The sequence below is a fragment of the Engystomops pustulosus genome, chromosome 8, assembly GCF_040894005.1.
Source record: "Engystomops pustulosus chromosome 8, aEngPut4.maternal, whole genome shotgun sequence".
Taxonomy (NCBI): Eukaryota; Metazoa; Chordata; class Amphibia; order Anura; family Leptodactylidae; genus Engystomops; species Engystomops pustulosus.
In genome coordinates this window covers 50,937,101-50,963,333 of record NC_092418.1, presented here as the reverse complement: position 1 = coordinate 50,963,333, position 26,233 = coordinate 50,937,101, and the positions used below count along the sequence as shown (strand labels likewise).

The 26,233-nt window shown below is 42.7% G+C and overlaps 2 protein-coding genes across 6 annotated transcripts in view; both read right to left on the bottom strand.

Annotated features, from left to right (window-relative positions):
• The window catches only part of TNRC18 (trinucleotide repeat containing 18), a 282,299-nt gene extending 256,554 nt beyond the window's left edge, over positions 1-25,745 (bottom strand). For 2 of the 4 annotated variants that reach the window (XM_072120908.1, XM_072120909.1), the window contains exon 1: positions 25,019-25,745. The gene's annotated coding sequence lies outside the window, so the exon portion shown is untranslated. Of the gene's footprint in view, positions 1-6,287; positions 6,352-25,018 lie in introns of those variants that run through there. The other 2 variants (XM_072120906.1, XM_072120907.1) reach the window with 2 other exon arrangements.
• LOC140075271 (uncharacterized) lies at positions 12,050-16,291 on the bottom strand. Of its 2 annotated transcripts, XM_072120911.1 has the most exons (3): positions 14,178-16,291; positions 13,796-13,891; positions 13,523-13,717 (listed from the first exon to the last, which is right to left on the bottom strand). In XM_072120911.1, exons 1-3 carry the CDS (start codon positions 16,289-16,291, stop codon positions 13,666-13,668), a joined length of 2,262 nt encoding a protein of 753 aa, XP_071977012.1. In that variant the 3' UTR covers positions 13,523-13,665. The 2 variants fall into 2 exon arrangements, with proteins under 2 accessions (XP_071977011.1, XP_071977012.1); XM_072120910.1 differs by having other exon boundaries at positions 12,050-13,717; positions 13,796-16,291.
• Positions 25,746-26,233: the final 488 nt, after the last annotated feature.

Here is a 26,233-nt window from a genome sequence, read left to right as displayed (position 1 = left end):
AGATGGCACACACCCCCGGGTTCTGCATGAACTAAGTACCTTGATAGACAGAACTTTATTTGAAGATTCCCTGAGGACTTTGTCTGTTCCACAGGACTGGCACATAGAAAACGTGGTACCAATATACAAAAAAGCAATCCTGGAAACTACAGACTTGTGAGCCTAACTTCTGTTGTGAGAAAAATATTTGAGGGATTTATTACAGATTCTATACTGGAGTATCTCACCGTACATTACCATTTAACCCAGCATCAGCATGGGCTTATGATTGATCGGTCCGGTCAGACTAATCTGATTGGCTTCTATGTGAGGCTGTGGAGGTTGTATGTCTGGACTTTTCAAAGGCATTTGACACAGTGCCACATAAAAGGTTGGTACATAAAATGAGACTGCTGGGACTAGGAGAAAATCTGTGTATCTGGGTAAGGAATTGGCTTAGTGATAGAAAATAGAGGGTCATCATTAATGGCACATTCTCGGATTGGATTGATGTTACCGGTGAAGTGCCACAGGGGTCAGTATCGGGGCCACTTCTTTTTAATATTTTTTATTTATTTATAGTAGGTTTACACAGTCAAGTTTCAATATTTGCAGATGATACTAATCTGTGTAAAGTAACTAATACCGAGGTCAATAGTCTAGCATTACAGAGGGATTTGTCGAAGCTTGAGGAATGGGCAGAGAAAAGGTTGATGAGATTTAATGTAGATAAATGTAAAGTTATGCACTTGGTCCATTGAAACTAAAAGTATAATTATGTTCTAAACAGTCAATTACTTGGTAAAACTGAAGCAGAAAAAGAATGGGGGGGGTAGCAAAAATCTGTTATGGGGAAAAAACATCTGTCTAATTCTTAAAGGTTGGACTTGATGGACTTGCATCTTTTTCCAGCCTTATATATACACTAAGATGATCCTAGGATGTAGCGTTACGGCACGGGGGTCCCTAGGCGATGCCCCTTACATGCCAGGCTCAGGCTTGACCACGTGTTTCAGGGATTAACACCCACAAACGGAGATGGCTCTGATCGCGGGTGGTACTGTACTGTCAGTTGTGATCTATAGCTGACACCCACCCCGCTCGTGAGCCAGTGCCAGAAGCTGGACGTAATAGCACATCTCGGTGCACATTTGTTCCTCCTGAAATCGATATACTGGTTTGGCTTTAATCCAACATCATGTCATTAGGCTTCTTGAAAGGCATGCTTGATGTTAATGGGGTTGCCCTTCCAGGTAGCAAAAAGAGGCACCATTTTTCTTGACCCATCCTGAAAACATATTTGCATATTACCCTGACTGGTCATGTACAGATACAGATCACATGACCCTCCACCTCCTGACACTTTTACGCACAGGAATGGTAGACAGAGGGGGTTAAAGGCATTTCTGAACAGGGGGACATGACATTACGGTTTAATGGGAACCCACCATCAGGAGCCATTTTCTGGCTCCCAAGCATAGAGAATACTGTATGCATTGCCAGCTCCATTGAGTTTTTTTTTGATAAAACAGTTTTTTTTTTTTACGAAGTTACATGAAAGTTTTTGGTCAATCCCTAGTTCCTTGGGAGTGGCCTGTGAGGAGTGGTGCAGACGTGTAGCAATGGGGGGGGGGGAGGTATGGGGGGCATGGAATTATTGGAAATATATGCATGGCGAAGCTCTTTCCAGAGAAAGGGGGAACACTCTTTACTGGCCAATCCCATGGGACTAGGGAAACCGCTCTGCATACAGAAAGGTCAAACTTTGATCTAACCTAGCTTTATTTCGGAGAAACCCAGTTTTACTATAAAATTATTTGGCAATGTGTACACCATTCTCTATGGGACATAAGCAATTAGCAAGACAACTCGATAAAAGAGTGGTTCTGCAGGTGGGGACCACATACCACTTTTTAGTACCAATGCTTTCTGGCTGATGTTTTGGTCAACTTTGATTGTTGGTGGTACTTTCACACTCGTCGTAGCACTCAACTGACTCTACAACCCACAAAAGTGGCTGACGTAGTGTGGCTCATCCAGAATGGCACAACAATGCACACTGTGGACAGAAGTTTTGCTGCGTCTTGCAGCGTAGTGAACAGAGACTGGAAGCTCTACCAGGAGACAGATGAGGACGTAGAGGGGGTCTTAAGAGTGAAACAATGTGGCAGGCCACAAATGTGTCTGCACAAACGGTTAGAAACCAAATCTATGATGATAGTATGAGGGCCCGGTAGCCACAGATAGGGGTTGAGCTCACACCCCTTCGTGCAAGATGCTGGTTACCATACAAAACCAGGATTGGCAAATTTGCCACTAGCGACCTGTGATTTTCACAAATGAAAGAAGGTTCACACTGAGCACATGTGACAGACATCGAGAAAGCAATTTGCTGCCTGCAACATCCTTCAGCATGAATGGTTTGGCAGTGGACCAGTAATGTTGTGGGGTGGCATTTCTTTGGAGGGCCGCTGATCTCTCCATTATACTCGCCAGAGGTAGCCCGACTGCCATTATGTAAAGAGATGAGAGCCTCAGACTCCTTGTGAGACCATATGCTGGTGCGGTTGGCCCTGGGTTCCTCCTAATGCAGGACTATGCTAAACCTCATGTGGCTGGAGTGTGTCAGCAGTTTCTGAAGATTAAGGTATTAAAGCTATGGACTGGCCCGCTCATTCCACAGACCTAAATCCCATTGAGCACATCTGGGACATCATGTATCGCTCCATCCACCAATGTCACGTTGCACTACAGACTGTCCAGGAGATGGTGGAGGCTTTAGTCCAGGTCTTAAAGAAGATCCCCCAAGAGACCATCTGCAACCTCATCAGGAGCATGCAGAGACATTGTAGGGAGGTCATTCAGGCACATGGAGGCCACACACAATACTAAGCCTTATTTTGACTTGTTTTAAGGACATGACATCAAATGTAGCCTGTAAAATGTTTTACCACTTTAAATTTGTGTGAGACTCCAAATCCAAGCCTCCATTAGTTAAAGAGAACCCGTCATGCAAAATAACCCCCCTAAACTAAATATATTTTCATAAACTGCCATTAGAGAGCATTGCCTCTATCCCTTCATTGTCCCTCTACATGCCTGTAAACCTAAGCAATGAGGTCCTAAAGCTGTATGCAAATGACCTGTGAAATGTCCAATGAAGCATTAGCATATTCAAGCTGTCCACTCTATTCATGAGTGGGAGGCACAGCCACGCCCCCAGTGCATGACTGACAGCCTGTATAATGATGCGAGGCTGTATAATGATGTGCTTCCTGGTGCTGGTGGCCACACCCCCTGCAGCCTGTGTGTGCATGTATGTGTGTTTAGGAAAGATACAGCAGCTCCAGGCAGCCATGTTGCAGCAGAACATGTCAGATTCATGTGTAGCTGATGTCTGTGTCTCTCATCTGTATATTAGGAGGATGCAGCATGTCAGCAGATGCAGCAAACACACTAGCAATGCTTTACTATACATTACACACAGACATGAGCAGGGGGAGGAGAGGGGAGGGGTAACAGGGGTGACATCACTGCCTCTGATCATGTGACCAGCCTCATTTATATGATAAAGAATAGATGATTTTATAATGATTAATGTATGAAATAACTAGATAAAGGCAGGGATGGGATCCTTGTGAGCTGCTCCAACAGGTAGAGGTGACAGGACAAGTGGCAGAGACCTGATGACAGGTGTCCTTTAATAAATTTGATTTCTATGGATTTTTTCTGATTTTGTTGTCAGCACATTCTACTTTGTACAAAACAAAGTATTCAACAAGAATATTTCATTCATGCAGATCTATGATGTGTCATTTAAGTGTTCCCTTTATTTATTTTAAGCAGTGACCTTGGGGCCCCGAGTTTGAGGTTTTTAATAATTCCTAGGTTCTGTTTTTTAGCAAGTCTTATTTATCATAAAAGAGCAAGTGTATTGATAAATGTTTGTCACGGGTGATCCCACGTTACATGTCTCGGATTGCGGGGGCAGCCGTGCTCTTTCGCGCGGCGCCCGGACCTATGTCTGACTCACTTGTCCACTAGCCTTTTTCCCGCTGCTTCCGGCCGCGCACGGTCTCTACGGTGCGCGTTCCGTCTCTTCTGGATTTAAAGGGCCAGGGTTCCCCTAAGTTCCCGTATTCCTGTGGCGGTCCTATACTCCTGTGGTCCAGCCGAGGTCCTGTCATCCTGCTGTCTGTTCCTGTATCCCATTCCAGTGGTTTCAGTTGCCTGCTTCCCTACCTTTGCTGCCACCGTGGGCCTAGTCGCACTCGTGGAAACGACCTGGTGGCACCCCCGCCGCAGCAACACCATCCCGCTTTGCAGCGGGCTCTGGCAGAGACCAGGGGCCACTTAGACTCTGGTCCCGGGTTGCGGCTAGTACCATCATCCACCGTGGTGGTCCAGGGACTCCACAGAGTCTAGACTCACAAACATTATGACTTCCCAGTACACGGCATAGAATATTAAAGACTCTCACTATGTAGTGCATTTGTTACACAGAAAACAAGCCCTCACACAGCTCTCTACATGGAAAAATTAAAAAGTTAGATTTTTGAAGGTGGGAAGTGAAAAATTAAAACACTAAAACGAAAAAGGGCTTTGGTGTTAAGGGGTTAAAGGCTATACAAGAGCAATAGGACAATTTGGACATAAGGGCTTATTTTTCTATGAGCTTTAATAGCACTTTACTAATACTATTTTAGGGAGTCTCTAGCTTATTATTGAGATTTTATTAGCCCTTGAATGTATGAAGGAAAAGAAATAATCAATTCTGGTTTTATATTATTTGCATTATTTGGGAGCCGTTCGCCTTACCATAAAAATATGTTGTTGCTTTTATTCTATGGATCACTACGATTACAGCAATACCTCATTTATATAAATCTGTTAAATATATATATATATATATTTTTTTTTTTTTTTTTTTTTTTATAGTCATATGAAAAAGTTTGGGCAATCCTTTTATTCTTAATAGTTTCTAGTTATCAAAATTTGGGCTTTTGCAACAGCTATTTCAGTTTGATATGTGTAATAATTGATGGACAAAGTAATATTTCAGGATTGAAATGAGGTTTATTGTGCAATATGCATTAAAACAAAATTTGACAGGTGCAAAAGTATGGGTACCCTTATCATTTGCTCGATTTAAATACTCCTAACTAATGTTGACTGACTTACTGAAGCACTAAATTGGTTTGATAACCTTATTGAGCTTTGAACTTCATACCCAGGTGTATCCAATCATGAGAAAAGGTATTTAAGGTGCATTCACACGTCGCATTTAAAGCATGCATTTAACCCCTTAACGCTGAAGCCACTTTTCACCTTCCTGACACGGCCCATTTTTTCAAATCTGCCCTGTGTCACTATAAACGGTTATCACTTTGAAACGCTTTAACATATCCAGGTGCTTTTAAAATTGTTTTCTCATGAGACATTGTACTTCATGTTAGTTGAAAAATTTTGGTAGCATGTTTTGCATTTATTTATGAGAAAATCAGATATTTGGTGAAAATTTGGAAAAATTCTCGATTTTCGAACTTCAAAATGTTCTACTTTTTCCACACATAGTCATAACAGCAAAAAACCTTTGAACATTAGGTGTGATTTTTCATTTTTTCATAAAAACCGCAAAATACTGTTGTTAAAGTTGAGGGTCGCATGGATTCCTCTCAGTATCAGCAGATTCTTCAGAATAATTTTCAAAAAGCAGTGGCAAAGTTACAGGGATGGATATTTCAGCAAGACAATGGGGCAGATTTATCAAGTGTCTGAAAGTTAGAATATTTCCAGTTGCCCATGGCAACCAATCACAGCTCAGCTTTCATTTTACCAGTGCTCATGAATACTTTAAAGGGGTGCTGTGATTGGTTGCCATGGGCAACTGGAAATATTCTGACATTCAGACACTTGATAAATCTGCCCCAATGATCCAAAACACCGCTCCAAATCTACCAAGGCATACATGCAGAGGAACGATTACAATGTTCTGGAATGGCCATCCCAGTCCCCAGACCTAAATATCATTGAAAATCTGTGGGATGATTTGAAGCGGGCTGTCCATGCTCGGCGACCATCAAACTTAAAGGGGTATTCCAGGAATATGAATGTCTGACCCATGATGATATAAATAAATGAATACAACAATATTCAATGTCCTTAGTCACAAAACTGAGCTTAAATAGTTTGATTTTATGATTTACAAAATGTATGGCCTCTCTAAAGAAGGTGGAGTTATCACTAAGATGGCCGCCACTGGAAACTACAAGTTCCATGATCCTTTAGTTCTCAGAAACTCCTCCTACCTCTTACACTCTGCTCCCAGTAATGATATAACAGACTTTCTTGCTCAGTTACCATAGTAATGATGTGTAACTGTCATCACCAAAACACTGGCCATACTGGATGCACTGCAACCAACCGACAACAGCCAAACATAGTGGTGATCACATGACCCTGCCCAGGAAGGTGCAGGACATGTGATGTGGACATGTGACCAGCAGCCATCTTCTGTCCTGCAACGGACCGTGCGGAGGAAATTAACGGACTGATTAAAGGGCCAGTAGCATTTTAATTCTTCATTACAGTCCATGTCACCAGCATTTTCTGCTAAGGGGAGCAAAATTTTAAATAACAACTAATTACACATTAGCTTATATTTTGAGTGCCCACTTGTATATGAATTATGCTGATTCCTGGAATACCCCTTAAAGATTAATAGGGGTTGCCTAAACTGTTTTATATGACTATATATATATATATATATTAGTCACTGAAGAAAAACTAATATAAAGAAACTATCTGCTGCGCATGCTCAGGGCGTTAAAGCCTAAATAAATGGCGCAGTGCCGGGGCACTCGCAAGAAGCTCCTTACACGCCGCAGTTATGTGTGACTGTGGAATGTAAGGGGTTAACACCACAGCTAACACCCACAGCTTCTGGCACTCTTTCAGGAGGCAGTGCCAGAAGCTGGACACAATAGTAATGCACTTGTCTGCAAATCCCTGCCACCCATGCACCATTACCTCAAATGTAGAGAAGGGGCTAGCCCGTTAAGCCCTTAACAACCTGGCACTTTTTTGTTTTTTCATTTCCATTTTTCACTGCCCACCTTCAAAAATCTATAACTTTTTTAATTTTACACATTAAGAGCTCTGTGACAGCTTATTTTCTGCGTAATAAATTACACTTCATAGTGATGGTATTGAATATTCCATGCCATGTACTGGGAAGTGGGGAAAAATTTCCAAATGCAGTCAAAATTGTGAAACCGCATTTGCGCTGTTTTCTTGTGGGTTTGGATTTTACGGCTTTCACGGTGGGTCCCAAATGACATGTCTACTTTATGCTTTGGATTGGTACGATCACGGGGATACCAAATTTGTATAGGTTTTATGTTTTCATACATTTACAAAAACTAAAACCTCCTGTACAAAAATGTTCTTATTTTGCCATCGTCTGGCGGTAATAAAACTTTTTCATGCTTCGGTGTACAGAGTTAAGGGTTGGTGTAATTTTGTGCGACTTTTGATGACGTTTTCAATGCTACAATTTTTAGGACTGTACAACCTTTTTATTACTTTTTATATTTTTCAAAATGGCAATGGAAATGGAAATACCGTTATTATATTTTGATAGATCGGGCATTTTTGGACGTGGCGATACCCAATGTGTTTATGATTTTTACTCAAGGAAAAAAGGAAATCTGGCTCAAAAGTGAACTCCAATCCATATGAATAAAATCGAAGAAACTTTATTGAAGATTAAGCAGTTATCATAAAAGGGTTGGTATGGACAGCGGAAAAGTCTCTTAGCGACTACGCGTTTCGGATAAACTCTATATCGTAATTCATGGTCTCTCTGTAACTATGGATTGTCTGTAAGTAGGGGACTGCCTATACAATCCTAGAACCAATCCAGTAAGAAATGTGTATGGATTTTCCCAAAAAGTGCCTGATGTGATATATACATATACAGTATATACAATAGGAAAATACAAGCAGCACACTTAACGTGTTAACCGGGTGGGTGCAGGCATCACAGGACTGGGACTCAAGTCTGTCGAGATTTTCTGGTACACCTGCATATCAGATAGCTTATCTTTTGATCTTGGCAATGTACGAGCTGGTATCCACGACCAGAAGCACATTCACTCCAGAGGTTGAAGCAACACATATTGAAGCCTTCGCATCTGCAGTAAAAAAAAAAGGACAGAGCCTCTTTACGTGATGCCACAATCAATGCTCCTTTGGGCAATCCAAATCTAACCAGAGGTGAGATCTCCACGCTGGGAGAGCTGGCCAGTCACGGCGACATCACCGTCAAGTCAGACAAGGGTGGTGCTGTCGTCGTCATGGATACCAGATCGTACATCACTTACCGTATATACTCGTGTATAAGCCGAGTTTTTCAGTACAAAAAATGTGCGGAAAAACGTCCCCTCGGCTTATACACGAGTCTATAACAAAAAAATTACCCACTTAAAAAAAAAATAAACTTAAATACTCACCCTCCGATGTCAGCACGGCTCCCCGATGTCGGCGCGACTTACCGATGTCCCCGATGTCAGCGCGTCCCGTCTTTTTTCTTCTCCGCGGCTCTTCTTCTTTCTTCTATCTTCCGTCATGGACGCGGCCATGTCTTCTTAGTGGCCGCGCATACTATGACGTCAGCAGCGGCCGCGTCATAGTATGCGCCTGCTAGAAGAAGAGATGGCCGCGTCCATGCCGGAAGAGAGAAGAGGAGCCGCGGAGAAGAAAGAAGACGGGACGCACTGACATCGGAGGGTGAGTATATAAGTTTATTTTTTTAAGGGCCGTGGGGGCTGGCAGGCTGTATACTACATGGGGGCTGGCAGGCTGTATACTACATGGGGGCTGGCAGGCTGTATACTACATGGGGGCTGGCAGGCTGTATACTACATGGGGGCTGGCAGGCTGTATACTACATGGGGGCTGGCAGGCTGTATACTACATGGGGGCTGGCAGGCTGTATACTACATGGGGGCTGGCAGGCTGTATACTACATGGGGGCTGGCAGGCTGTATACTACATGGGGGCTGGCAGGCTGTATACTACTGGGGGGGGTCTGTGACCAATGCATTTCCTACCCTCGGCTTATACTCGAGTCAATAGGTTTTCCCAGTTTTTGGTGGTAAAATTAGGGGTCTCGGCTTATACTCGGGTCGGCTTATACTCGAGTATATACGGTAGATCAAAAGACAGCTATCTGATATGCAGGTGTACCCGAAAATCTCAACAGATCCTAAATTTTCTTTATCCAGAAAGATCAAATGGATTTTGGATGAAGCATTACAGTATGGCATCATAAATGAGGAACTGTACAGATTTCTGTGGGTCAAACATCCCCGGTAATATATATTTTACCAAAAATTCATAAGAGTTTGACAAAGCCTCCTGGCAGACCTATAGTCTCTGGTACAGAATCCATTTTTTCAAATATAGACATGTTTTTAGATAGACCACGTAGTGCCCTATCTACATCTGGCAGCTCATACACACGTGATACTGCTGAATTTATTAATAAGCTAAATGACACCCACATTTCTCTAACACTCTGTTAGCATCTTTTGATGTTGTATCATTATATACCTCCATTGATCACGAAAGGGGTTTAGCAGCAGTAAGAAAAAGGATTGCAACCACTGGTTTTTCAGCCAAGACACAGGACTTCATTCTCAATTATTTTCTTTTCGGTGATTTATTATTTACAATGTATGGGGGTTGTGATGGGTGCCAACATGGCACCGAACTATGCAAACATCGTAATGAGAGTATTGAAGGAGGAATTCAACCTATTCCACAATTTTCTTAATACTATTGATGACACCATTAAATTTACTCTAGTTTGCTCAGATGTAGGAGTTACAGTTCTTGGATTCTCAGATATTTTTTCCAAACCAACTGATAGGAATACGTTGGTGATATACAAAAGTAGTCACCCTCATAAGTCCATCAAATCGTTACCATATAGCCCATTTCTCAGGGTGAAAAAAAATAACCAGTCAACCTGACAAGACATTAAAAAACTTAGCTAGTATGGCACGCAAATTTAGACAGCGGGGGTACCCCAGAAATATTATTGAACAAAATTTACATGAAGCTGATATGATAGACAGATCTGAACTATTGTCAACTAGGAGAGAAAGCAAGCGATTGGAAAGAATTCCTGTTGTCACAACATATACCATATATAAGCTAAATAAACTTATATTCTCCCCCTCCGGTGGCCCCGATGTACAGCGCTGCTCCCCCCATGTCAGCGCGGGTCCTCTTCTGTCTTCCGCAGGGTGCTGCCATGTTCTTCTCCTGGCCGCGTCATACTATGCGCCTGCAGGGCGGGAAGAACATGGCGGCACCCTCCAGAAGACAGAAGAAGATAGGAGACAGAAGAGGACCCGCGCGTACATCGGGGGAGCAGCGCTGCGCATCGGGGCCACCGGAGGGTGAGTATATAAGTTTTTGCGTTTTTTTAGTGCTTGGCTGGCTGTATACTACACGGGGGCAGGCTGGCTGGCTGTATACTACTGGAGGCAGGATGGCTATATAATACTGGGGACTTGCTGGCAATATACTGGGGGGGGCCCGTGATCAATGCATTTCCCACCCTCGGCTTATACTAGAGACATCTAGAGAAACATCTAAAATTCCGACTTATTAATCACGTACCACCCCCTCGACGTGGGGGTGATAGGGAGAAAATATTAAAAAAGAAAGAGTTGAATTTGATTTTCATAATAATAATAATCTTTATTTATATAGCGCCATCATATTCCGTAGCACTTTACAAATCATAGGGCACAAATACAAATATAATAAAACATGACAGAGTACAAACATTCTTATGGAACAAAAGGAGTGAGGTCCCTGCTCGCAAGAGCTTACAGTCTATGAGGAAGAGTGGGGTGACACAAGAGGTAAAAGAATATATAATGGTCCAGCCATTCTTCATAAGGGAATAGAACAAAATATAATAAATAGAAGTGCTGTCATCAGCCTTCATCTTATATACAAAGTCCAGGGTGAATGGGACTGCAGGGAAGCCTGGTGCCTGCTGGTTGCTGGATAACAGATGGGAGGAGGACACAGGACGGGTTAGTAAATGAAAAGAAAAAAAAATAGTTAAAAGAGTTAAAACTTCATGCATCTCTAGGCTTGCCTAAAGAGATGGCTTTTAAAAGCACGTTTGAAACTTTGGAGGTTAGGTGTTAGTCCGGGGCAGAGCATTCCATAGAGCACAGTCAGATGGTATGATAGGTAGATAGATGTATGAGTGATTGATGGTATTATAGAAGATATACTAGATAGATAGAAAGATTTGTTAATATGATGGAGTATGATTCAGTATCTTAGTAACAGCTCTGTGCTTGCCTGGGTGGGTGTGTCCATGCTCAAGCTGCTCATTGGTCAGGAGCATGTGCTTGCGATGATGTGACAGGAAACAGGTTCTGCCCCTCAATCTTACTGAATGTGTATTTTTGTAGAGCTGCAGAACATGGTTACTATGGAAAAAAAGGTACTAAATGGTGGCTTATAGGCAAAATACTTGGAGGAATGATTCACAGGGACACCTGGAGCAGAATTATGGTTTTTTTTTATTTTTTTTGCTCAGAATGATGGTTATGCTTTAAGTGTAATTTATGAACACAGCTTATTACTGTTATTAAAGGGAACCTGTCACCAGGAGACCCATTTTAGAACTCCCCCAGTCCACACAGAGCATAGTGCATACACTGCCAAAGTGCTTTTCTATTATAAAAAAAAAAAATAAAAATAATAGGTTTTACAGGAAAAAAAAAGATACATTATACAGTACCTTTCAATACCATGTGCTGTGTGACTAGGCACTCGTCACCTGGGAGTGGCTGGAAAGGAGAAGTTTCCCCCCCACCCTTTGGAAACTGCTCCTCCATGTGTCCTTTTAAAATATCACTTACCTTAACTAAGCTCCCTGCTCCTCTACAGCCACTCCCGAGTGATGGGAGTTACTCATTTATTTGAAAAGGACACATGGAAGAGCAGTTTCCTAAGGGAGGGGGGGGGGGGACTTTTTTAGCCTGTGACAATAGGATTTAAAAAATGTTGGGTTGTCATAAGAATCAAGATTTACACTAAAGCTTAAATACAGACACCTGTTATAACTGTTACAGCTCATCATTGTAGCCTAGGACAAAAGTACAATAAATTACCAATATCCAGAGGTCCGTTTGTAACTAGGGGTCGTATGCAAGTCGAGTGTTCTTAAGTAGGGGACCGCCTGTACTATGCTCTGTGGGACTGGGGGAGTGCTAAAAATGGGTCTCCTGGTGAAACGTTCCCTTTGACAAACAATGCAGCATTTCACAGATATAAGTCCAACCAGTCTCTATCAGTCCAGCTGTACACAATTTCAGTTGCCCCTAGAAACAACCATATAACTTCTCACTTAGTATTGGGCCGCCATCTTGGATTTGTGTGACTTAGTGCTGCCGAGTTTCTGTCTGTCTCTGTAGTGTGGCTGTAGCCTCACCCCCTGCATGGAGCTCAGAGACTCTCATCCTTTAAGGAGACTGTGAGCAGAGAGAGAGAGGCTGCAAACTACAAGGAAATGAGTGATCTGGCTGAAGGGGGATACAGGCATCTATCTGTGAGATGTAACATAGCTCACAGTGTAATAGTGTAAAAGCCTGTCAACCTCTGTGTAATAGGCATCATGCGTCTCATGAATCTCTGATCAGTCTCTGATCTATGTGTCAGTGTGTTAGTACAATGTCAGAAGTTGATGAAAGTGTATTTACACCCGTACCCTGATAATGTAACCACATTGTCACCCCACAAAACTAGAGGGATCAAAATATGTCCGCTAAAAGAGTCCCCGCCCTCACCCTGGAACCTTACACTGAGCAGCCTGAAGAGTGATCGGAGCTAAAACAGCAATAAAACTGAGTAAAATTGTAAAGTAAAGGGGTTAAAATGATCTTTATTGTGTTAATATCACTAAGGCAGTGATGGCGATCCTTTTAGACACAGAGTGCCCAAACTACAACCAAAATTGTGAATTAGATTACTCACCGGTAATTCTATTTCCGTTAGTCCACCATGACGGCCCAACCTGGAGGATGCCCCTTGACCTCTGCAGGGACAGGAAGAAGAGAGGTTAAATGCTCCCCCCCTTGCATCCTCCCGCCAGTGATTACAAAATAACCATGCTGAGGAAGATACAACCAGATTTATTTAGTATGTTTGCTCCACATACAAAGGAAAATTATCTGGAAATAACAACACAAAGAAAGGAATAAATCCATCTGGGAGGGAAAATATATAGGCCGTCATGGTGGACTAACGGAAATAGAATTACCGGTGAGTAATCTAATTCACAATTTCCGCTTCGTCCCCCATGACGGCCCAACCTGGAGACTTACAAAATTAGTAAGCTTTTTTAGGGAGGGATTACAGCCTGTAACACCTTGCGTCCAAATGATAGGTCTTTTGACAAGTGCAAGTCCAGCCTATAATGCTTGGAGAATGTCGTGGATGAAGACCACGTTGCAGCTCTGCAAATCTGATCTAGTGACGCTCCTCTTCTTTCCGCCCAAGAAGTGGACATAGCCCTGGTCGAGTGAGCTCGGATTCCTGCTGGTATCGGGCTTTTCTGTAGGTCGTAACATGAGGCAATTGCCAGTCTCAGCCATCTTGCAATAGTCGCCTTCGACGCCTTCCTCCCCTTATTTTTCCCCTGAAATTGGATGAAAAGGTTAGAGTCAATACGCCAGGCTTCTGTAATCTGTAGGTATTTTAGGACAGAACGTCTTACATCCAAAGAACTCCATTCGCGTTCTCTTGCCGAAGAAGGGTTCTCACAGAAGGAGGGCAGGATAATCTCCTGATTCCTATGAAAATCGGAAACCACCTTGGGAACAAAATTTGGATCCAACATCAAAACAATTCTATCATCTAGAATTTTCATGTAGGGTTCCCTAATTGATATAGCCTGAAGTTCACCTAACCTTCTAGCAGAAGTGATGGCTATCAGGAAAACTGTCTTAAGTGTCAGGTTTTTAACACTGGAGGAATCAATAGGTTCAAATGGTTCCTTCATTAAGGCATTCAAAACTAGAGTTAAGTCCCATGCTGATGATTTTTTGACAGTCTGAGGCTTTAACCTAGAGGCAGCTTTAATAAATCTCTTGACCCACCTGTGCTCGATGAGAGGCTGGTCGAAGAAGACACTAAGCGCCGACACCTGGACCTTCAGGGTGCTGGTAGACAAACCCAACTCCAAACCCTTCTGAAGAAATTCAAGCACCTGCAAAATATTAAGGTTAGCTTGGGAAGGTGGACTGTCCTTACAGAAGGAACAGAACCTCTTCCATATCTTATGATAGATGGCAAAGGTGACTGGTTTTCTACTTGCCTTCAGGGTCTTGATGACTTCAGATGAGAGTCCCTGAGAGCTTAAGAAGCTGGATTCAGGATCCAGGCAGACAGCTGTAATTTCCCTGGGTTTGGATGATGGATTGGACCCTGATGTAGAAGGTCCTCTGATGGCGGAAGAATGACTGGATTCTCTGGTGACATCTTCTTCAAGAGTGGGTACCAGCTTTTCTTCGGCCAGTTCGGGCAGATGAAGATGGCTCTGGTATTTTCCTGAAATATTTTCCTCAGGACCCTGGCGATCAGGGGAATTGGGGGGAAGGCGTAGACTAGTGGAATGTCCCAGGAGTGAGAGAAGGCGTCCAGCCGTTCCCTGTTCTCCCCTTTTTCCAGAGAAAAATAATGCAGGCATTTGGTATTCTCCCTTGTTGCGAACAAGTCCACTAGAGGATAGCCCCACAAAGATGTTAGCCCCTGGAAGATCTCCTCCTTGAGGCTCCACTCGTTTGGTAGGATCTTTCTTCTGCTTAGAAAGTCTGCCCTTGAATTCTCCGTGCCCTTTAGATGAGTGGCAGAAATTGACAGAGTGTGTTGTTCTGCCCACGAAAATATTTTCCGAGCTAGGGTACTCAGGAGAGGAGACCTGGTTCCTCCTTGTCTTTTTATGTAGGAGACCGTAGTTGTATTGTCTGATAGAATTAGGAGGTGTTGGTGGGCAAGAGGAGGAGTATTCGCGCTGAGTGCTTCCCATACTGCTTGCAACTCTCGGAAATTTGAGGATCTTCTTGTAACCTCCTCTGTCCAGGTACCCTGGGAAAATTGCTGAGGCATCACTGCCCCCCAGCCCCTCTGGCTCGCGTCTGTCTGGATTGGGATGTAAGGGCTGTTTGACCAGAAGATCCCTTTCCTCAGATTTCCGTCTTCCAACCACCATAGCAGGTCCTCCTTGACGGCAGGTGGGATTGGGATTTTCCTGTCCAGATCCTCCTGTTTTCTGTTCCAGGATCTTAAGATCCATCCCTGGAGTATTCTGGAATGGGCCTGACACCAGGCTACCGAGGAGATGCAGGCTGTTAGGGAGCCCAGAATCTTCATAGCTTCTCTGATAGAGATCACTGACTTTCTCCTGAACCTTGTTATCAGATCCTTGATGTGGTCTCCCTTGTCCTGTGGAAGGAACGACATTTGGTAAACTGAGTTCAGGTTTACACCCAGGAATTTCCTCACAGTAGCTGGGGAAAGTTCTGACTTCTGGTAGTTTACTATCCATCCCAGTCTTTTTAAGGTTTCTAGGGTGAGATCTCTGGAGAAGAGTAAGCTCCCCCTGTCTTGGCCAACAATAAGCAGGTCGTCTAGGTACGGGACGATCAGTACGTCCTGTAGTCTGAGAGACGCCACCACCTCTGCCATCACCTTTGTAAAGGTCCTTGGTGCAGAAGATATTCCGAAGGGGAGTGCACAGAATTGAAAGTGTAGTGTAGCACCCTCTGGAGACAAGACAGAAAACCTTAAAAACCTTTGTGAGAAATGGTGTATAGGGATGTGATAATATGCATCCTTTAAGTCTATAGTGCACATTAATGCATCTTGGTGAATAATGTGTGTGGCTGATCTTACCGACTCCATCCTGAATTTCCGGTAGATGATGAACTCGTTGAGACCTCTCAGGTTGATGATTAGTCGGTTTGTGCCATTCGGTTTCTTTACCAAAAAAAGAGAAGAGTAAAAACCGGATTTCTCTTGATCCTGTGGAACAGGTATAATCACTCCAGAAGACAAAAGAGAAGCTACTTCTTGCCATATTAAGCTGTGGGATGTAAGTGACATGGAAGGTGAAGGTGGCATATATTTCGTAGGGGGAAGTCTGAGGAATTCGATGTTGTAACCATGCAGTAATATATCTAAGACCCAGGGATTTGAAGTGACCTTTGTCCATTCTCCTCTGAATCTTAGCAACCTTCCCCCTACTATGGCATCATTGTTTTTTGTTTCTATTAGGGTCTGTTGGGGTGGAGAACAGAAACCCTCTCCCTTTACCTCCTTTCGGGTAGCTCCAGCGTCCCCTTTTCCCTTTATCCTTGTAGGAATCCTTTTTGAAGTCCCGAAAGGGCTGCTTCTTAGGTAACGATCTCTCAGGGAAGCCCTTTTTCTTATCTGATGCTCTCTCAAGTATAGCATCCAACTCTGGGCCAAACACAAACTCCCCTGAGAAGGGAAGACTGCACAGCTTTGCCTTGGATCTGATGTCCCCGTTCCACTGTTTTAGCCACAGCGCCCGTCGGGTAGAGTTAGTAAGTGCTCCCTCCTTTGAAGCGAAGCGAATTCCCTCGGCGGCAGAATCTGCGAGGAAGGCTGTTGCAGATTTCAGCAAAGGAAAGTTCTCCAAGATAGTTGATCTCGGAGTCCCCTCCTTGATGTGGGATTCCAACTCATTCAGCCAGTACAGCAAGTTCCTTGCGACTGAGGTGGAAGCTAAGTTAGTTTTCAGACTGAGCATGGAGGTCTCCCAGGCCTTTCTCAACAGGGAGTCAGACTTCCTGTCCATAGGGTCCTTTAATTGGGCCGCGTCCTCAAAAGGAAGGTCAGTCTTCTTTACTATTTTGGTAACTTGCACATCCATCTTTGGACAAGTGTCCCATACTTTAGACTCCTCGGGCTCGAAAACAAGTCTCTTTTTAAAGTTTTTGGACACGATAACCCTTTTTTCTGGCTCTTGCCACTCCTCAGAAACCAGCTCCTTTAACGTGTCATTCAGGGGAAACACCCTCTGGCGTTTTGCCTTCAGTCCCCCAAATAGTTCCTCCTCTTTAGATCTAGGGGGAAGAATCTCCTCGATTTCCAAGGTCTGTCTAATTGCTTTTAAGAGACCATCGAGTTCCTCAAACTGAAACAGATGACGTGAATCTTCTGTTTTTTGTGAATCCGTAGGATCATCATCTTCTACGTATGAGCAAGAGGGAGCTTCAGAATCATCCCCCCCTTCAGATATAGAAGAATCCGGCTCCACTCTAGGTTTCTTACTCGGGGGAGGCCTGGACGTAGCAGCGGCCACTGAAGAGCTTATTTTCTCCTCGATAAACCCCTTTAATTCATCTAAGAATGATGTCTTTTCCTCTCTCATAAAATTGTCGATGCAAGACTTGCAAATCGGCTTTTTGTATGAGTCGGACATAGAGTGGGCACACATGTTACACTTTCTAAGCCGGCTTTTCTCGGGTTTTTCAGACCTGCTCGTCTTATCCCCTTTATCCTCCTTGCCTTTCACTTTAGACCCATGGTCTTTCTCCTGAAAGGGCAAGCGGAGGATAATAAATGACCCACTATTTTACACACAGTAAAAAACCCAAACCTGCACAAGAATCCCACTTACAGAAACCGGAGGATGCAGGAGGGTAGGGTCTGCCTCGTCAGCCATCATAAGAGCCGTGGAAGCGCACAGGAAAATTTCAGAAATACACAGCACAGGAAACCAGCACCGCAGCGTCACGCACAGATCTTAGACCTGAGATCAGCGTGACTACCTGCTCCAGGTGACATTAAATACCTTAATGGGGAGCCCATCCCCCTGTAGAATTCGTCTGCGCCGCGCTCCCGTTCCCAGGGATGCATTGCGGTCCTGTGAGCCGCCACTTCCGGTCGCGACCGGAAGTCGTCATCGGACCTCGGGGGACGCCGGGAAATGTAGTTTTTTCGGCCGCCGCGCGCTCACACACGGATCGCGGAGCGGCGGCCAGGACGAACGGACTGGAAGGGCGGCGAAAGGGAGGACACAAGGTCGACCGAACGCCCCAGCCCGCCGGGATTTAGCCAGCCAGGACTACCCGTAAGTTTACTTCGTCCCCCCCCCCCCCCTGGAGGAGAGAGGGCACCTCTCTTGTCCTGCCTCGGCAGGGACAGGAAGAACACTGGCGGGAGGATGCAAGGGGGGGAGCATTTAACCTCTCTTCTTCCTGTCCCTGCAGAGGTCAAGGGGCATCCTCCAGGTTGGGCCGTCATGGGGGACGAAGCGGAAACCTACATTTATGTTGCAAATTGCCAAGATGACAATTTAAGCAATAACCTATTGATCCCAACTGTATCATAAGTCTTAATCATATTGACATTCTGAGGACACCAATACAAAAGAAAGAAAATTTGGATTGTAGCTTCCTTCCAGGGTCCCCTGAAGAGGAAGAATCAGGGGACCCAGAGCAGGAGCTCCAACCATAATCCATCTCTGTCCGTACCTTCTCGCTTCTTGTGTAGTCCTGGCAGCCATGAAGGTGTCGCTTTAAAATAGCTTTGGATCACAGGAGGAAACCTTTAGTCATGTCTAGCAAATTTTGTGCTGGGGTGAAGGCCTGGGTGCCCACAGAAAGGGCTCTGAGTGCCAGCTCTGGCACTCGTGCCATAGGTTCGCCACCACTGCACTAGAATTTTCTTTCGTGGGAAAACCCCTTTAAAGGGAACCTGTTGCCACATTTTTACAAAAAAAGGCTGGTGACAGTTTTCCATGGAGCCCTATTAAATAACGGACACCTTTATTTCAGCTAAGAATAGTTTCCCCTCACATAAAGCAGTGGTACGCAACCTACTATACTACTGCCCACTATGTACAAGAATACACTATAATTACTATAACAGTGCCCCAGGTTTTATCTTCCTCCTCACCTCACTCAGGTAGCCCCTCCCACCCCATGTCTGCTACCCTCTCCTCACACAGAACTACCCCAGGTATTGCCCCCCTCCTAGAACAGAATCCCACCTCCTGGTCTTGTCACCACCCCCCCCCTCTCCACAACACAAAAATCCCTTCCAGATCTGCCCCCCCAACAATGAATCCCCTTACCTCCTAGTCCTCCATCCTTGGCCCCCATCTTCACTACTGCAGTACTGCTGCGTGTGATTGAGAAGCCGGAGGGTCATGTGATGATTACATCATCAGTGGTTCTTTTGCCGGCAGGCTGTAGGAGCTGTATTTCTGTATGATGTAATTCAAAGTCCTGCAGCAACTAGTGTGTGAATAATGCACACTTGTTTTATCACGTTTTTGTCATGATTCGTGGCAATAACTAAATAAAATTGTGGCTCTTATGGCTTCATAGCTGTTCGAAACACCACTTTTTTCTGATAAATGCCTGAACTTGCTGGATAAGACATGACATCTTTTCCAGCAGAAGAAAAGACATTTGTTCCCGAGAGTCCAATTAAATCTGGGGTTAAATCTGATTTCTTGAAATGTATCAACCAGTTTGATACTTGTTCCAAGTTTCAGAGTACGATGTAAGAAGTGATGGAGGACAGGTTCTCATTCGGCAACAACTAGAAGATCATCTAAATATGGAATTACCGTTATGTCTTGCTTCCTCAGAGAAGCGATTACCTCGGTCATTATCTTCGAGAAGATTCAGAGAGCAGATTCATGCTGAAGGATAAGGAGAAAAATTGAAAATGTACAATCTTGCCCCATGGAGAATGCACGGCCATTCTTACTCTTTGAGAAGAAGGATGTATGGGTATATGATAATAGGTGGTTTATATCTATTGTGCATAGGAGAAAATCTTTATTGATTAAAGGCATGGCAGAACTCACTGACTCCATCTTGAATCTGCGGTACAGAATGGACTGGTTCAGATGTCTCAGATTGATGATCGGCCTGTGTCAACCGTTGTTTGTTTTTTTCACCAAAAAGAGGGGCGAGTAGAATCCATGCCCCTGTTCTTCCCGAGGAACTCCTTGATGACTTTAGGTGCGATTTCTCAAATTTTCATAAAAAACACAAAATCATGCTTTTGCAGGACCTGCTCAGATTTCAAGACACTTTAAGAGGCTTAAATAAAAAGTAAAACCCCATAAAATTACACAATTATAGAAACTACAACCCTAAACATATGTAAAATAGCTTTCATGAAGTTTGTTAACCCTTTAATTGTTTTACAGGGGATAAAACAAAATTATGTGCAATTTAGAAATTTTCATTTTTTTGCCTAAATGAATGTCTTTTTCAAAAAGTGGACAAAATTCTCAGTGGATAAAATACCAAAACGCTCCACAAGGTGGAGCCATTCAGAGCAGATTATGCATTTTCACTTTTTAACAGCTATACAATCTTTATTTTTTTTTTGCCAATTTGAACAAATAAGGGATTATTTCATGCACTTTACAAATACTTCATTTTGGTTGGTCATTAGCTTATTGATGATATTTTATTAACTCTTAAAATGTATGTAGGGAAAGAAAATTGTAAATTTTGTTTTCATTTCTTTTTGTATATTTTAGGGGCCATACACCATACCATAAAAATACTATATTATCTTTATTCTACGATTGCGATACCTCATTTATATAGTTTTTTATATATTTTTACAATTTTACTGAAGAAAACAAATTCTCATTTATTTTCGCATCGTCATCTTTTCAGAGACATAATTTTTATATTTTGTGGTTGACAGAGCTGCTTTAAGGGCTTATTTTTTTACGTGTTGAGTTGTCTTTTTCATTGGTACCTTTTTGGCGCACATAACTTTTTTTGATCACTTTTTGGAACATTTTTGTTAAGGGATTCTATGAAAAATTTACATTTTTGGCAAGTTTTTCAGGTTTTGTTTTCACGGCATTCACAGAGTGGGTCCAATAACATTACTAATTTATTGTACAGATTGTTACGGACGATGCAATACCAAATATTTGGGGGTATTTCATGATTTTGTGGGGGGTTTTTTGTACTTTATTAGGTATGTAAAGGGAATGTTGGCGTTTAGGGAACTTTCACTTTAATTTTTTTAATCAAAAAATGTTTTAACCCCTTAACGACTTGGCCTTTTTTAGTTTTTTCACTTCCATTTTCACCACCTTCAAAAATCTATAACTATTTTTCCACATAAAGACCTGTGTGATGGCTTATTTTCTGCATAACAAATTACGCATCCTAGTGATGGTATTTAATATTCCATGCCATGTACTGGGAAGCGGGAAAAAAAATTCCAAATGCAGTGAAAATGGTGAAAAAACACATTTGCAACATTTTCTTGTGGTCTAGGATTTCACAGCTTTCCCTGCACCGCAATGACATTTCTACTTTATTCTTTGGGTCGGTACAATTACGGGGATAACAAATTTGTATAGGTTTTATAATGTTTTCATACATGTACAAAAATTAAAACCACTTGTACAAAATTTTTGGGGGGCATTTTGTCATCTTCTGGCGCCAATAACTTTTTCATACTTTGGTGTACAGAGCTGCGGGTGGTATTGTGACTTTAGATGGCGTTTTCATTGATATAATTTTTAGGACTGTATGGCTTTTTGATCAGTTTTTATTCATTTTTTAAATATTTTTCAAAATGGCAAAAAAGTGGCATTTTCGACTTTGGGTGCTATTTTCCGTTACGGGGTTAAACGCAGTGAAAAACCACTATTATATTTTGATAGATCGGGCATTTTCGGACGCGGCGATACCTGATGTGTTTATGATTTTTACAGTTTATTTATATTTATATCTGTTCTAGCGAAAGGGGAGTGATTAGAATTTTTAGGTTTTTTTATTATAATTTTTTTTTTTACTTTTTTTATTTTTTACTTTTACTATTTTTCAGACTGCCTCGGATACTTTACCCCTAGGTTGTCTGATCGATGCTATCATATACTGCCATACTGCAGTATGGCAGTATATGGGGATTTTCCTCCTTATTAGCACATGAATGGGTTAAAGCGAGATTGCTTCGGGCCTTCCTGAGACCCGAAGCTGCCCCGATGGCGCCACAGGGAGCGGCGATACACGGCAAGATGCGCCGCCATCTATTTGAAGCCGCCGGCAGCATGAAAACATCTAGCATCGACATGCTAGCACCGATCGCTGGTGTTAACGGTAAGCCTTTGCTGCAATATGCAGCAAAGACTTACCGGCTATGGAGAGGACTCGGCCCACAAGCCCTCTCCATGCACCGGGACACGCGTCGGGAAGGGGTTAAAGGGGTTTAATAGGAGCAAGCATGGTGACTTCGTAAGGAAGAGGAGGAAGCTGTAGACCGCAGTACAAGTGGACCCTGTTGGCTGTATTTTTATAACATACTGCTCTGCTAGCATCCCACGCCGCACTTGAGAGGTCACTTCTGGACCGTAAGTCGTCGTATGCGTTCCAGGTTCGATGAATATGCGATCCACTAGACCTGCAATCTGCTGAAGCGATATACAGTGGAATGGAGGCTAGCTATTCACCTTGGAGGCTGCCAAAATAGTTTCCCTGCACCCAACTTATCTTCAAAAGGAAGAACCCATGTGGGGGTCTATCGGGGAAGGGGGCTGGCGTTCCTGGATGGGTAAGTGGTCCTTACCCGCTCGGAAGAATTGATAATGATGATGCCATAACACTTGGCATTGAAATAGCATGATCAGGAAGGTGTTCATCTGCTTCTCAACATACTGATAGTGGTTTATTAGGTCAATTGCTGCTGACAGGCTCCCTTTACATTTTTAAACACCTTTTCAGCATTGTTTTGTAAATAAATGATAAATAAATAATAATGACACCGCACTGTGTTTACAAGAGATATAACCCTGACCAAATAATCACTTTCCTGTTATTTTAACCCAAAACACTTACATTATATGTATATATATGTGAGAGATAGATAGATATATATATATATATATATACACACACACACACACGATAAGGGTCACTTAGAAGGCTTCTACCTTCTGAACCCGCTTTGCACAGCTGCTTCCAAATATTATAAAAACACAGCCCTTTTTTATTCTTACTGCCCTTTATTCTTTAGTATTATTTTAAACAGTACAGTTCTCTTATTTACATTTGCTAGGATTTTTATAGATTGATTTTAGACTCCTAGAAGGGAAAAAAAGTAGGTGGGGAACTGAATCTGGTTGCCACCAAGGTACCATCTGCAAGCAGAGAGAGGGAGAAAGAAAGAAAAAAAAAAAAAAAACCTCACACTGGCAGTTTAGGGACAATCTCTTAGGAATACCACTAGAATACATGCATGCGTAATAAGAATGTAGACTCCACTTGGGGGGAAAAAAAAAAAAAAAAAAAAATTTGAGCGAAAGCAGGCAGTTTGCAGCCCTCTTCTTGACGGTTAATAACAGCTACAGACATTTTTTTATTAGTACTAAGTAACATTTGTATAAAAAAATTAAATAAACTGAAATATGCATCATTCTATGATTCTCTATAGCACTGCAGAATTTGACGGCGCTATATAAAAGATTTTTATTTCAATTTACAAAAAAAGCATTCTGCTTTAACTATGGGGAGAGAAACGATCATAAATCCAACGTACGTACATATTCAAAGTCTATGGTCCTATGACAGAAATCAATTCAGTATTTCGAAACAATATTTGCAAATCAAAACCAGCAGTTTGTCAAAAATACAAAAGATTTATAACTAGCATATAGATATCACTCTGGGATGTAAAGGAGACATTCCATAACCAAAACCATGGCATGGTGTAAAATTGTGTTCTATGCAAGTCAACAACAAGGTACAATGAGTTAAAAAGTATCTAACAAGATGCATTAAATATATCACCACCTGTGTCGCTGTGAAACTAGTATTTCTGAAAACTGATACAAATTTTACATTATATTCCTAAACATACCACAAATAACTAAGATGACACATTAACACATTGCTTTTATTGATTGGTACAATTATAATGAATCCAAAATTAACAAATGACAACTGTATTTCTGGTCAAATTAAATATCACGCTAATATATCCTAATTCAGGGTATTTGCTGAACAAATGACTTTTGTATTTTATACTGTAATCCTAGACCACAGCATTAAATAGATGTTTGCATAACATTTAAGGATGTTCATTCTCAGCATTTGGCATAGCCTGCATCATTTGATCCATAAGGCGTGAGATATGGAGTGCGTATTTATCGTATGTTGATATTCTTTCTGCTGTATTTCAGATGAGCCGATGAACATCACACCTTCTATATTTACTCCTAAGAATTACTAATCATTAAACCCAAAGTTGACAAGATCAAAGTTGAGAAGCGATATCTACTGCGAGAACATTCAATTAGTATGACACTAGTCACACCCCCAATTCCACAGTACCTAATACACATTAGTACCAGGTAGTAACAACAACAAAAAATAAATATATAATCACCTCGCCAAACTGATACATTACAAGATAAGAGGTCACACTTTTTAGGAAATAGATTTTAACACATTTCTGATGGACTGATAAAACCAGATGACAAAATGAACACTTCCCCATAACTATAATGTCACATCTAATTATGATGTGGCATTAAAAAAAACTGCAATGAGTCTAAAATAATAATAAAATTAAAAAAAAAAGGCTAACGAAAAAAAATTCCTTGGATTGTACCGCACCATTACAGCATGCACTTCTACATTGCGCTGAAATACAAGCATCTCATTTTCGCTTACCACAACCGCCCACCCTGGTAACTTTCATGTTGTAAACACTCCGAAGGGAACAGATTGTAAACTAACTCTTTTTTTTTCTGCCACAAGTAAACGCTGTGTGAATAGAAATTTGCGGAGCAGGGATTAAAAATGGCTGCATTTCTTGAAATGACAAAACGTCCATTGCAAGATGTCCACGTTACACATATATGAAGCTATACTTCACTAATAAATCAGTCATCATGTTTTATGAGACACACTTTTACCTTCAGATGATTCCCGCTGTTTTTTCCCTTCAGAAATCCGTCATTTCTTAGGGATCCGTGGTACACAAACAAATCAAGAACCCAACCTATAGGTAAGAGCGCTCCGTATACTGCGCACAGACAATCACAAGGCACATTCACAATCCAAACTGCTCTTCTGCATTTTAATGACTCCAGGAGCCATCACCAAAGCCCTGAAGAGCCCAACTTGAAGTGAAACAAGCATTGTGTGCAGCAGCCAGCCCCCGGTGCCACGGCCCGCCCGCAGCACATAGTAATGCTCTGATTCGTCCCTGCCGCTGTCAGTCACCTGCGTGTAAACACTTTGGCTCGCAGCCATTTACATTAAGCCAGTTACGGAGTAAGAGCTGCTGCTGTTTCAAGGCTTTCCGAAAAGGACTGAATGGTTCAAATGGGTGGTGAGAATTTCTGGAAAAGGTTTCCAGGCCACCCGGGCCCCACAAACCCTTGTAGATAAAATGCAATTCTTTCCATTCCTAATGCTGTCGGGTTTTTAATGGACGTGCACTTCGGGCACTGCAACCTCTGTGAATCAAGCTTTGTGCCGAGCTCCGGTTCCCAGGGTATGAATTGAATCGCAGAAATAAGAGCGTCAACAGGGTGTTAACCTCCGGCACCCGACACCGCGAGGAGCGATCATGTCCCAGGAGCTGCTGCTGCATTAACGAGCCGAGGCTTCTAAATAGGCATTACACAGCAACAGGCCCGGTATTAGGGAAGAACCAGGAGACCAATTGCAGCCTCGCTCACTTTATACAGCGCCCTGCGTTATTTTCTTGACCCAACTACCGCCCGGTGCAAAAAAATAACGTTTATTTTATATTAAAAACGAGTTTGGTTTAACGGTAGTTTCAAGGCGCCCTCGACCAAACCCATAATGGCGGTTTCAAGACGCCCACTCTTCTGCGGACAGAGGGGGCAGTATGAACCATACAGCAAGAACGGCGGGGGGAATTTACATAGGTGCTGTACCCCACACGGCAGTGCGGAGGAGCCAAGCGTTTCCTCGTTACCCGCTGTACTATGCTGCGAATTGTGCTTTGGGGGGGAGACTGTTGTGCTAGGAGGAGCATAGTAAGAAAACGCTAAACGGCCTCAATCCTATAGAATACAGATGAGTGGAGAAGAAGTCTCCTGTGTTCTACTCAGCTGCCCATGTAGTGAAGCAGAGGTGACGCCAATAGTTATGGCTGC